Below are 13,372 nucleotides of genomic sequence, written 5' to 3'. Positions count from 1 at the left end.
GATTTACTGAAAGCAGTCTATAGTAAGAACTAAGGAATGTCTGAAAACATTACTAATTTGGAACAGAATGTTGTGATTTGACTTTCTTCTAGACTTTAAAATGTTGACTAGTTGTAATCATTAATCTTGTATTTTTTCTAGATCAAGGCTGTCATGTTGCTACTAAGAATTACATTAATTAATTAATTATTATTACTACTATTATTAATATTACTAAGGATTGACCCAAGGGGATCTTGATGTTGAACTACATTGAGCTATATGCCTAGTCCTTTTCTTTGAGACTAGGTCTCAAGGCTGGCCTTGAGCTTGCAATCCTCCTGCCTCAGCAACCCAAGTGGCTGAGATTACACCTATCTGCAAGAGTGACACTATTTACAGATCTGTGAATGAGGTGTTTCTGAGAGCAGCAGGTCTCCTGTTTTGTTCTGTAGTCATAAAGTTTAATTTTTTGTGTCTTCTGGCACAACTCCAGATTTTAAAGAAGCCTTGGCAGATGGCTTCTAAGTGAATATATTTAGGAAAAGAAGATGATATGGTCTTGAATTTTAATAGATAATAGAAATCTACCCTGGTTCTTTAAGTAATCAGTAGATAAATGGTAATTTATCATCATGAATTATGGTGAATTAAACAATTCTTCTTGCTTATTTACTCATAAAAGATTAAAATAATGGGAAGTTGGAAGGGAAATAAAATAGGTTGTCTAGGCTTATGATGTGTTTGTTTTGTTTTTTACAATGCCAGATCAGACTGGTTTAGATTGTGAAAATCTTGACATAATTAAGAATTGAATTAGAATTTGTACTTTAAGTCTTTATTACTGTTATTGGCCTATTCTGTGGTTAACAAGACATTATATAGTATGGATTTACAATGGATTAATTTTTCCCTATTAAAAAAGAACATGGGATATGGGAGTTTGTTTTTTGACTTAATTAGTACTTATGCACCTATAAAATGAATTGCCATATCCCTTAATAGAGGTTTAATACTAAGAAAACAACATCAAATATTACATATGTAACTATGTTCCCTTGTAACTGAATAATTCTCTGTTGATTAAAATTTTCCAACTGTGCACATTATTTGCTAGATATAGCCTCATTTTATTTTAAAAGATTACTGCAAACATTATTTAAATTCTGTTTCTCATAAAATGGGCATTGTGGTTATTAAGATTAAACAAATGTTGGCACCAAGGCCACTTTGTGTATTAGAAATTCTGTTGAAGTATAATAACACGTAATAAATGTAAAACAAACTATATAACAATTTTTTAATGCAGAATTAATGTTCACTACCCAAAAAGAGGCAGGTCATCATTCGTTTTTTAAGTATTTTTTTTTTTTAGTTGTTGATGGACCTTTATTTTATTCATTTATTTATAAGTGGTGCTGAGAATCGAACCCAGTGCCTCACACATGTTAGGCAAGTGCTCTACCACTGAGCCACAACCTCAACCCCTAGGTCATCATTTTATATGGTGTTACATTTGGTATCTACTTTTGTAATTTTCAGAATTGTTTTAGAGAAAGTTGACTACAAATGCCAGTGATATTGTTCTAGATTTTTATTGTTTGGCCCTTTAATTAACATAATTGTGAATGTGACTTCAAAATCATATTTGAAGCATATGTTTTAAGTATGATCACATCAAAAATATTTTTTTTAAATCAAGGTACTTTTATTTTTTCCTGAAAATATTTAATTTTCCATATTTCATGATTTTTAAGTCTTTGAGAAAAACAAATGATACCTATTGGGATGATTCAGCTCTTAGGTTCTTTTTATTATAAAGGATATCATCTCTCCGGAACTATTGACATTTTTGAAGCCAGGTTTTTGTGAAATGGTTGTTTTGAAATATCCCTGAGATCATATACCAAAACATTTGATTGCAGGCTTTTAAGATGGAGTGATTGTAGGTTTTTGTCTGAAAGAGCAGATTAAATTTTTGTTTGAAGAAGAAACCTTTAAAACGTTCTGTTTCTTTATAGAGACCATGGGTACCAGGTGTGTTGAGAATGTGCTGTAGTTTTCTTTAAGCCACTAATATCAAATGACAATATAGTAAGGATGATATATTAAGTATATAATAAATATATATGATTGATAATATGTGCAATTGGAAGTATAAATATTTCACATATATCACATATATATGCAGCTGTGCAAATATACATTTTTCCATGCTAACAATTTTAGATAGGTTGATAATTCAGCAACTGCATTTCTCATTTACTCTAAAAAATCTACTTTATTACCTTCAAATGACAGAGTGTAAAATAAATATGACAAAGTAATCATTATATGTGGCTTCATTAAGTCATCTATAAATGGTACACACATCTGTGTGTATGAGTACATGTGAGTGTATGTTTGTAGATTAATTCTTAGTGCCCCAATTTATGACCATTTGACTTTTGATTTTTTGACTTGATGATGGTGCAAAGGCAACATGCATTCAATAGATGCTAGAGTTCTGTTTCTGAATTTTGCTGTGTTCATGGGCTGTACTTTCTCAGGAAGCTGGGCAATGGTTGTGAACTGCTGCTCCTAGTCAGCCACATGATCATGAGGGGAAACAGGTAATGCTTTATAGTGTACTGTGCTACTAAGATGAAAGTTCAGTGAGTGAGGTATATTGTTTGTGTTTGTGTCTTATTTTCAATTTATGAGAGTTTAATCAATATGTAAGCCATTGTAAACTGAGGATAATCTGTGTGTGTGTATGTGTGTGTGTGTATGTGAGTATGCTCATTCTCAAAAGGCATTTAATTTGTTGTATGAGAAAGTAATTAGACACACTTAGAAAAATAGAGGAGACAAACATGAAGCTAACGTCAGTACTGTTTCAACTTTAAAAACATAATCTAAAGATAAATGGATTACATTTGTGTCTTGCTTTTCCTGTAATTCAACATCTCTGGAATTCCTAAAGCTATACCTCAGTTTAATAGATTATCCAGAGCTTACCTGCCAATTTTTGCCATCTCCTTCTCTTTCTTCATCTCCTTCTCCACTTTTCTTTGTGAAGAAGTGAAAGAATGGAAACATTTTGATGAGGATCATCAGAAACAATAGAACTAAAACCCATGCTTTCTCTGTTTTCATTTTAAAAGTACATTCTTGTCCTAGAGAATATATTTGAATTTCAAAATACACTCAAGTTTCCATTATTATGTAATTGACATAGGTATATGTAATTCAATAATATATAAATATAAAATTTTCCATGTGTACATAAATACATTTATATATTTTCAGCAATTTTTATTAGCTTTGATTTAATAAAATATGAGTAGTAGAGTATTAACTAAAAGTAAGCTTAATTAATTAATTAATTTATTTATTTATTCTTTGGCCCTAAAATTTCTTAATTTCTTTGAAATATTTCGATAACACAGATTTTTTGTTTTAATATCCACTGTCATACTCTTATTTATGTCATCTATGTATTCAATATATACCTTAAATACCTATATTTACACCTTCTGTGCCCAAAACAAGAAAGACATGTCACTTTGATGACGTATGCACTGAATCTGAACTTTCATATAACTAGATGGCAGATGATGGGTACCTCTCTTGGGGTAGGAGATTACAAATAAGTAAGATAAGAAAATTAAAATGATTCATTTGCTAATTGACTTGAGTTGATAACTATAAAATAGGATCAAGTTTAATATATTCTTTATTAACTTTAAATACCAGAGAAATAATTTATGCATTTAAGAAAAATGAGATGCTAGTTTGTTCTATGCATTTTCAAGGCATGTTAGTGAATATGCAGAGAAAGTGGTTCCTGTCACAGAGATTATAATTTTGTAGAAAATATGGATAGGAGACAAATGACAAAATAAACATCTAATTTCAGGTAGTGCTATTATAAAGACAAATGAAGAATTATCAAATGGTAGTTTGGACAGGAAGACTATTCTGAAAATACAACTTGATTCTCAAACTCTTTAATAAAATGAAGAGCAATTGACAAACAAGTAGAAATGCAAGTGTAAAATGTCCTAAGGCAGGACAAATTTAGTGTGTTCAGGAACAAAAAATATATCATGTATCTAAAAGGGAACAAATAGTAGTAGAGAGAATGAGGTTGGAAATTTAGACAGAGGATAGAGCATACACAGCCTAGTTTTCCCTTATTCATGGACTGTCACATAACAGAAATTATTGTGTGATTAACACATTGAGTGTCCTTAGGAAAAAATCCACTAAAGGCATGAAAGGTTTGACAGAAGTTGTTCAATCTAGTTTCAGGGAGAGTGCAAGCAGGTGTATGTTTTAGGATGCTGTCATAAAGTCTTCTGAGGAATAAGGCAATAGTGTTAAAGACCTAAGAGCTTTCTAATTTTATGGAGATGATAGTCTCATCAGAATAAACCAGATTATGTATGAATGAACAAACAATAAATTTTCCAAAAAGATGCCAAAAAGTCAGGAAAATAGCAAATATATGTAGAAGTTATTCCCAACAGGAGAAAGAAAAATACAGTAACAAAGATACTGAGAATAGACAGAAACAGTGTACCAAAGGTTCAAGACAGCAGAAGTTGACAAAACCTCAATTCTGATCCAACTTCCAGGCTCAGGTTGTAAATCTATGTAATTTCCTTTAAAGAAGGGTTAACTTTATTATGGTTTAGCATTAATATTTCCTGAATTGTACTGATAAGGTGATTGATTCCTTCATAATATTAAAAATACACAATCCTAACTCACACTCTGAACTACTGAGTCTGAATTTTCTGGAAGGAAGCTTTTTTATGTGCATTTTTTTTAAGCACTGGCCTCAGGGCTGCCTAGATAACATAAAGCACCCAAGTGTGATAAATTGTGGGTGGCAGAGAGAAATGGAGGCTTTCATCTGGCTGATATTGACAGTCCACTTGGCCAAACTTTAACCTATGCAATCATATATGAAATACATGTATTCTGAAACATGTCTAAGTGAACTAATAAATTACTCATAAGCAGAGGCTTTGGTAGAAAACTTAAAGAAGTTCTATCTGATAAAATTTTAACACATTCATGGACAGTGACAGAACTTTTGAATTATTTTTTAGTTTTATATGCATTGTTTTCTTAATGCTAGTTACTGATATTTAATTCTACTTATAATTTATCTTGGTCTACACAGACAGCATTGGCTACAGATACTGAAGGATGATATGTTCTTATTTCCATTTGACACAGTCAAGAGTTCATATGTTTACTATGTTCACTCTGTTTAAAATATGATGATGACTTTATTCTTTTTTAAGTGAACTACTGTTCCTTTGACTCTTAAAAGTGTAGCATGTTAGGTTCATTGAATAAATTAAGGAGGTTTATTCATAGCTATTTACTCATATAAAGTTATAAAATCTGAATGTGGAAAAATGAAAAATCTTATCCATATGAATACTTTTTTAAATCTCATCCAGCACTTGGAAAAATTCCAATTTCAGAGAAGAGGCTGCAGATAATTTTAATAATGAAGAATGAAATATTTAAGAAATTATGGAGAATCCATTATTCATCTTATAAACATTTATTTAATATTTTTCAATGGATATTTTTACAAACAGTATTCATTTTGTTCCCACCCTGTATTTGACATTGTACATATACAATCTGATGTCAACTTTGCATTATCATTCTATTTAAAAAATTAAAAAGTACCATCATAGAAGTTAAGCAACTTAACATTAAGTTAAGCAGCTTGACATTCAGAAGTGGCTAAATGCCAAGATTTTTAGGCCAATTTGGACTCTAATATTACCTATTTTGCATTTGGAAGCACTATACCTTTATCTGAAGAATTGGGAGGACATTTCTTTTTATGTAATTTTGATGGCAGGATTCTTATATATCATTTTTTTCAACTGATATTTCTGGATTATATTATTATAAATAAATCAAAGAGACATGGATTGACTATAACTAAACAACTAGACATACATACTGGAATTAAACAATTAAGTTTCTGAATGGCAAATGGGGGGTGTCACTGTTGGAGTGGATGGTTACAGATAAGGAAGGTAATGAGACTAGGATGAACCATGTCATACTTGGTCATAGTTAACAAATCAGTATATATTCATATTTAGATTGACAGAGATATTGTTGGAGTTACATAGAAATATTTATAGGTACTCAGAAGTTGACATCCACATATTCATATTTCTCTGTCAACCTAGATGCAATGGCATGTCAGTGAGAAAGAATCTACCTATCACCCAGATCTTAAATTCCAATATGTTTCTCTAAGACAAGATACCAATACTGCTAGGAGAAATGGCTAATTCTTGGACTGAAGCATATATAAACAAGGTGAGCCTGGAGCATCTGTCCTTTCAGTGTCAGTAAGAAAGAAAGGGAAGTAGAAAACAGACTTGCCCACAATGATGAGGGAAAGACTGGATAATGTATTAACAATTGGAGTAACAAAATACAGAATCAAATTATAAAGCAGCACAAGCATGCCCATGTTGATAACCATAAATACAAGATTAAATTGTAAAAATGACAAAGAATAGACAAATTTTATATGTAGAAGGATTCACAATAATTTATGTAAATATTCTATTCTCAAGGAAATGTGTCATAAATACCCACTTTTTAAGGGTTCATCATATGTAGTATCTTCCGTGAAAAGAATATAACACAAAGAGCTAGAAAAAATAAATAAATACAGTGGAGAACTCTCATAAATGCTATTTCAGTTATATGGTTAAAGTTAACATACCAGTGATGTTATGATGATGGTATGTCATCTTTTTATAAAGCAAGGGGAATAGCAATTTGCCTCCTTGGTCTTTACCCCAAGTATTTAAAACACTAGTCTAATATTAAGGAAATATTAAGTTAATCTCACTTCAGAGATGGTATGCAAAATTCCTCATCAGTCTTCCCCAAAAGTATCAAGATCATCAAATCCAGGAAAATCTCAACAATTCTCAGAGCCAAGAGGAACCTAAGTAAAACTGAGGACTAATGTGGTATGTTGGGTAGGATCTTGGGACAGAAAAAAAGGATGTTTAGTAAGAGCTAAGAAAATGTGAATAATGTATTGACTTTAGTTACTATTAATATATATATCAATGTTGGTTTAGTAATGGTGAGAGATGTATATTATGAATATAAAATGTTATTGATAGGGAACATTAGGCATGAAGTATATAGTAATTCTTTACCATCTCTTTATTTTTCTACAAATATTCTAAATTTAAATGTTTATTTAAAAATTGGACCAAAATTATTCCACAGCAGAGAATGTTACTCTCCTAAAGTTTCAGTATCTCCTGTATTATTCCACATGAATATTTTCACATATGGAAAAGCTGCAACTCAGAGTTGTATAAACTATTTTGTTATTTCCACAACTTCATTTCTTTAGTAATTTTCCCATCTTCTTGCATAGGGACAGTAATAGTTTTATGATTTGACATCATTCTACAACATTTTACAAGCAGAAATGTTCTAAGTCATCATTCTCATTTGATACCAGTCTTCCTTAATAAAAGGTTGAGTGGACAGAGAATGAGCTAAAGGTATCAGTGAGGGAGGCAAATAAGATAAATTGAACGTACCCCTTGATGCTGACAAATCTGGTTACAGTTATTGTAATGTGCATGATACCTATAAAATACCTTGCAGTGGTAGAGGATTGCTGCCACTCACAATTTGTGCATCATCATTATGTCCCCAGGGGCTGTCAGTGTCCCCACTTTCATAAGCTTTACCCATGTAATGCAAAGATGTTCTTGTCACAGAGGAAATTATTCTGAACTATTCTGAGCTCCGAAGTGATGTTATTCTCCCATTCTGAACCATTATTTTAAAGGAAATTTTTAGCCTCTGAGAAAACTGAATTTGAAAAACAATGGCATTTGTTAAATCAAACAGTTTTTGAAAGCTATATAATTTATTTAACATTGATGGTTGCTAGTAAATATCAAAATATTTCACCTTAGGCTAGTTATGTCTGTGTTGATTTTTATTTGATAGCTTCATTTTGGAATGGTTGATTGTTTGAAAGCATTGATTCAATTTTTAAAATATGTGCATCTATAGATGAAATAAACTGAGTTTTGAGTAATACTATATATATATATATGCCATTCATTCATTCATCTATCCATTTCTTGATTATTTATTAAATATCTGTATGCTAAGCAGTTTTCTACCCCAGGAAACATAACAGTGAACTAAACTAAATAATCCCTTGCCTTTGTGGATCATAATGATAAATATAATTTTCTATTTCTATTTTTCTTATTATGAATAGAAAATCGGCCATACCTTCAATTCATTAGGTGAAAACTGCTATTTTTAGGAAATGTGCTAATCTAAAATGATATTTGTATTTTAGTAAAGTGAGCAAAGAACTTTGAAGACTTAAGTTTGCTTTGTATTTACACTACTATATAATGCAATAAATGTACAGTGGTAATAGGAAAATAAGATAATTTATTCCTGAACAAATCCATTAAAAAATCTATTGTTCTCCTTACTCCTCTCTTACTAATTTAGTAAATTTACTGTTTTGTTACAAATGCTACAACGGACCAGGGGTCCAAAGCTTATTCTTAACCTTTTGCCATATTTTTTTTTTTGGATGCTTTATCCTCAGTGCTAACTACGACATGACTATCCTCACTGGAAATCAATAGGAACTAACTTCAAACTTATACTAGAATGTTACTGTGAGAACTGCCAGTCAATTATTGTTTCCATGGAAGTAAACAAACTGCATTTCAATACTGCATATGGACTATTTGGGCTTTTTTATGCACACATTGTATCCTATAGTATTAAAAAAACTTTGTGAAACTGACATTTTAAGAAAGGAAGACAAAGCTGAGAATGTGCATTCTCTGCACCAAAATATCACCATTCTCTGAAATTAAGAGAATAAAAATTGGTATATAAAACATTAACTACTGTACTTAAATATTGCTCTATTACATATTTTATATAAATTTGTAATTTTATTGAAAGAAATATATTTTACTCCAAATTTATGTTTTTAGTTTGTTGTCATTGATCAAAAATGACAAAAAATTATTCATTCTGCACATATTCTTTGGCATCTTCTCTGTCCTAGACATTGTTCTAGATGCTAGAGATTCAAGAGTGGACAAAATAATCAATATTTCTGCCATTATCAAATACATTATAGTTGGAAGGATTGAAACAAACAAAAATATACTTAAGTTATGTAGTATGTCAGGTGGTGATATATAACAGCTATGGAGAAAAACAAGACTAAAGAAGCAAAAGGAATGTAGAGGTGATGGGAGATGAGAGTCACTTACTAGAGTAAGTTGAGTAGACATGAATGACCTCTCTGAGAAACTCAGTGGAGGTGAAGGAGGGAGCCATGAGAAGCTGGGGGAGAACACTTCTGAAAGCTGGAAAGTCCTGTATACATATCCCTCAGCAGGAGTGTGGCAGGACAGCAAGTATGGAGCAGAGCTAGTGAAGAACAGCAAGAGGTCAAAGCCAAGAAGATGCTTGGACCAGACAGCTATGATCCTTGTACACACTGTACAGCTGGGTTTCCCCTTTAGTTGATGCAGAATCACTGGAGGGTTTTAAGTAGAGGGTGAAATGATCTTTCTTTTGCTTTAAAATAATCAGCCTCTCCCCCATCCCAAGTTAACTGTGTTGTTTTGGGGGTCTAACATGCATTCCTTCTAAACATTGTTCTTGCAGTCTGTTGTTCTAAGTGGTACTTCTAGTCTCCTAGGGTGGTACCTCTAGATTGTTTTCTGGAAATGTCCAAAAAAATTGAATATGACAAATCACAGTGTGTTATTTTGTCTGGACAAAGCTAATAAAAAGCAAAATAGTCAGAAGTGTGTTTGTGTGTGTGTTTGTGTATGTGTGTGTGTGCATTTACGTAATTTAAACTCACCAGGTGTTCCTTACTACTTAGATGGGGCTGTTCCTCTGATTACATAATACTCACTGTGGCTGACATCTTTTACATTATAGAAAATACTGTCTGTCTTTCTATCCACACCTGAACACATGAAATCAACCCACCATATCAGTAAATTCCACTTCTTTGGATTCAATCATTTTCAACTCATGACTTGAAAATATTTTGAAAAAAATGCATCTACATTGACCACGCACAGATGATTTTTCTCATTATTCCCTAAGCAATAGAATGTTTCAATAGAACGTTTACTATTTATATAATATTTACATATTATTACATGTTATAAGAAATATAGATAAGACAAGTATATGAGATATATGTATGTTATATGTAAATGTCTTGTGCTGCTAAATGAGAACTGAGAAATTCATTATTTAGTGACTTTGTAATGTGTGAACATCAAAGAGTGTATTTAACATAAACTAAGATATCTGTGGCTTTACTAGTCAACACAAGGACCCAATAATCAGTCTTATATGTGTTACAAATAACTATACTATATGCCATTTTTATAAGGATTTGATCATCAGTGCATGTTGTTGATTGCAGTCCTGAAACCAATTTTCTGTGCATGCTGAGGGATGACTGCATATAAACACACACATATGATAGTTTATGATAGTTTTTCCTGTGTCTTTTATAAAAGGTAAACCCTGCAAAAATAAAGGTAACCTACATCAGAAAAGATATTAGTCAATTCTTTACCACAACAAACCCAAAGTCTATACAAGTCTCAGCAGATTGAAAAAATGGACATTGACTCATAGATCCAGATGTTTTGTTAACTCTCATATCTTAAATGTTTGTGAAATCTCATACACATTTTCTATTTTTATTAGAAAAGCAGTTATCTCAGACTCTAAGCAGATAATAATTAACATTGCAAGTGACTGTGATATAATGTAATTGGGGGGGAAGTGGAAATCAAAGAAATCATTTATTCTCTTTGCTGTTGATTTCAAGATATATGGCATATTTAGTAACATTTTAAGGAAAACTTTGACTAGATTTAATATATGAATTTATTTACAACTACAGGACCTAATGTTATAATAATAAATGTTCAAGAGCTTTAACGTTGTGAAAATGTGGTAATACAGGTAATCATGCATCGGTACTATGCAGAGTCCATACATTAAAAAGAATCCATAAATTTTAGAAACAGAAGGTACATAAAGTCTTTTTTCTATATAAAAGTAAATTATTTTATACATCTTTATGAAATGTATTGAGATAATGAAGACCTAAAATTCTGTGTTCCTACAGTTTTATTATGAGACACTTCACAAGGTGGTTAGCTAGTTTATATTAATAATTTAATAATCTTATTTTGTTTTTTGGTACCAGAGATTGAACTCAGGGGCCCTTAACTACTGGGTCATATCTCCAACCCTTTTTATTTTTCAATTTGAGACAGGGTATCACTAAGTTGCTTGGGACCTTGCTAAATTGCTAAGGCTGGCTTTGAACTTGCAATCCTCCTGCTTCAGTTTTCCAAACCTCAGGGATTGCAAGTGTGTGCTACACCTGGAAATCTTTAACACCTTATATAGAGAAAGTCAAATTGTTGCCAGATTAAAAGAAAATTTAATCATTTGTGATTTTTATGATATGATATCCTAAAATGCTAATACACATAATACACAGAAGAGGTTATATTTCAGGGCTGTATTAATCATGATATTCTTTATTTGTATTCTTTTGCAGCCCCCTCTCCAGTCACCAATGTGAAAAAGGGGAAAATTGCAAAAAACAGCATTTCTTTGTCTTGGCAAGAGCCGGATCGCCCCAATGGAATCATCCTGGAGTATGAAATTAAATATTTTGAGAAGGTGGGAATAACAGAATTAAAAATGCCCTTTCCGTTGTTTTTCCATTTTAGCAACCATAATTATCCAATTTGTAGAAGAGTATGTTGCACTTTTACGTGTAAATCAATGACAATTGATTCTGCAGTCATGATGATTGAGGCTAGATGTGTACAGGGAACACTCTATTCATGTTCTGCTGCAAGTAATTTATGCTCCTGGATACCCCCAGATAGTCTAGTGTCAGCTTAACTAGTTTCACAGCCCATGAAAGATGAAGTCATAGGACATTTTGAAAGTGTTGAATGCTCTTAAGCTGTTGCTTTTCAGTAGCAAATGCAGCATGCTATGAGGAATACTGTGTGTACTGACAGCCAGTAAATTGCCACAATACTATATGGTTAAGGATGGCTGGGTAGGTGAGGCATGGGTGACATAGAATTTTTTCAGTGTCCTAACATGTATCTAACACTGTCATGTAAATCTTACATTAAAATTTGAGGCTACTAAATTCTTAGAAATGCATTTCTTACATTCCTTATATTTTCTTGATTTTCTCTCTTTCCCTAAATTCTTTCCTAGGTTCACTGTTTTGTATTTCATAGTTAATTGTTGAGATCTTAGGATAGTAATCATCTTCTTCTTTTTTGAATCCACAATCAAATAAGCTATAGATAGTGGAATCATATGGGTGAGAGCTAAAGATAAACTTTAAACTTCTAAAGCTGGACAAGAGTATGTGACCAAGATATGTAGCCACCATTAGTCTTCCACCATATCTTATTATAGTGTGAGTTTTGCACAGCCAGGAACTGAATGACATATATTCCTTAGAACAACCTGAATTTTAACAAAGGGGAAGGAGCTAGATATATGTGCCCAAGCTAGCTTCTAAGAGGTGAACTGGAGACCTTGAACAGAAAGTGCTATTTCAATTGAAATACAAGTGGAAAATAACACAGACATAGTGTGAACAAATAGATCCCCAAAGAGAAGCTCATTTTTTTTCCCCAAAAAGCACAGAGACATCACTCCTTACTTTTTAGGAAAGAACAAAGAAATTTGGAGATAGTACAAAAAGTTACTCAACAATACTCAAGGAAATTGCTCAACTTAAGATAATGGAAAAAAGTGGGGAGAGGACAGTGGTTCTTTTCATCATCATATAGAACACTAGTGAAAACAACTTAAAAGTCTAAGATTTTAGGCATATGCATAGAAAAAAGGTTCAAGTAAATATGTCAAATTTTAATTTCTCAGAGTATTATAAAGATTTTAAAAACTGCTTCCTTTGTTCATAAATTCAGCAACTAACTAGGAAAAGACACAACAAAGTATAAAACAGTAGTAGGGAGCAGGGAGCAGGAGAGCTATCTACATGTAGTTTCTATAATTTGAATGCCTCAGCAATGTTCATATATTGATTTCATTAGTTGTTTTGTTTTTGTACTACTGGGAATTGAAACTAGCTTGACGCATGCTAGGCAACTGCTTTGCCACTGAGCTACATCCTCAGCCCCCATATATTTATTTTGTTAATAATTGAATTGTCAATTGCTACTTTTGAAATAATCATCTTTTTACAAATGACTTAATGATAGCATTACCTACATTA

At 31.9% G+C, this 13,372-nt stretch overlaps 1 protein-coding gene across 12 annotated transcripts in view; it reads left to right on the top strand.

The window, feature by feature from the left end:
• The window catches only part of Epha5 (EPH receptor A5), a 333,364-nt gene that overhangs the window by 230,049 nt on the left and 89,943 nt on the right, over positions 1 to 13,372 (top strand). For all 12 annotated transcript variants that reach the window (XM_005331721.5, XM_005331719.5, XM_005331718.5 and 9 more), the window contains one exon: positions 11,657 to 11,781. In XM_005331721.5, the coding sequence (XP_005331778.1) occupies positions 11,657 to 11,781 (125 nt within the window). The remainder of the gene's footprint in view (positions 1 to 11,656; positions 11,782 to 13,372) is intronic.

Source organism: Ictidomys tridecemlineatus, chromosome 9 (assembly GCF_052094955.1).
Source record: "Ictidomys tridecemlineatus isolate mIctTri1 chromosome 9, mIctTri1.hap1, whole genome shotgun sequence".
Classification (NCBI taxonomy): Eukaryota; Metazoa; Chordata; class Mammalia; order Rodentia; family Sciuridae; genus Ictidomys; species Ictidomys tridecemlineatus.
Note: the sequence above shows the minus strand (reverse complement) of the source record. Positions and strands in the feature narration are given on the sequence as shown.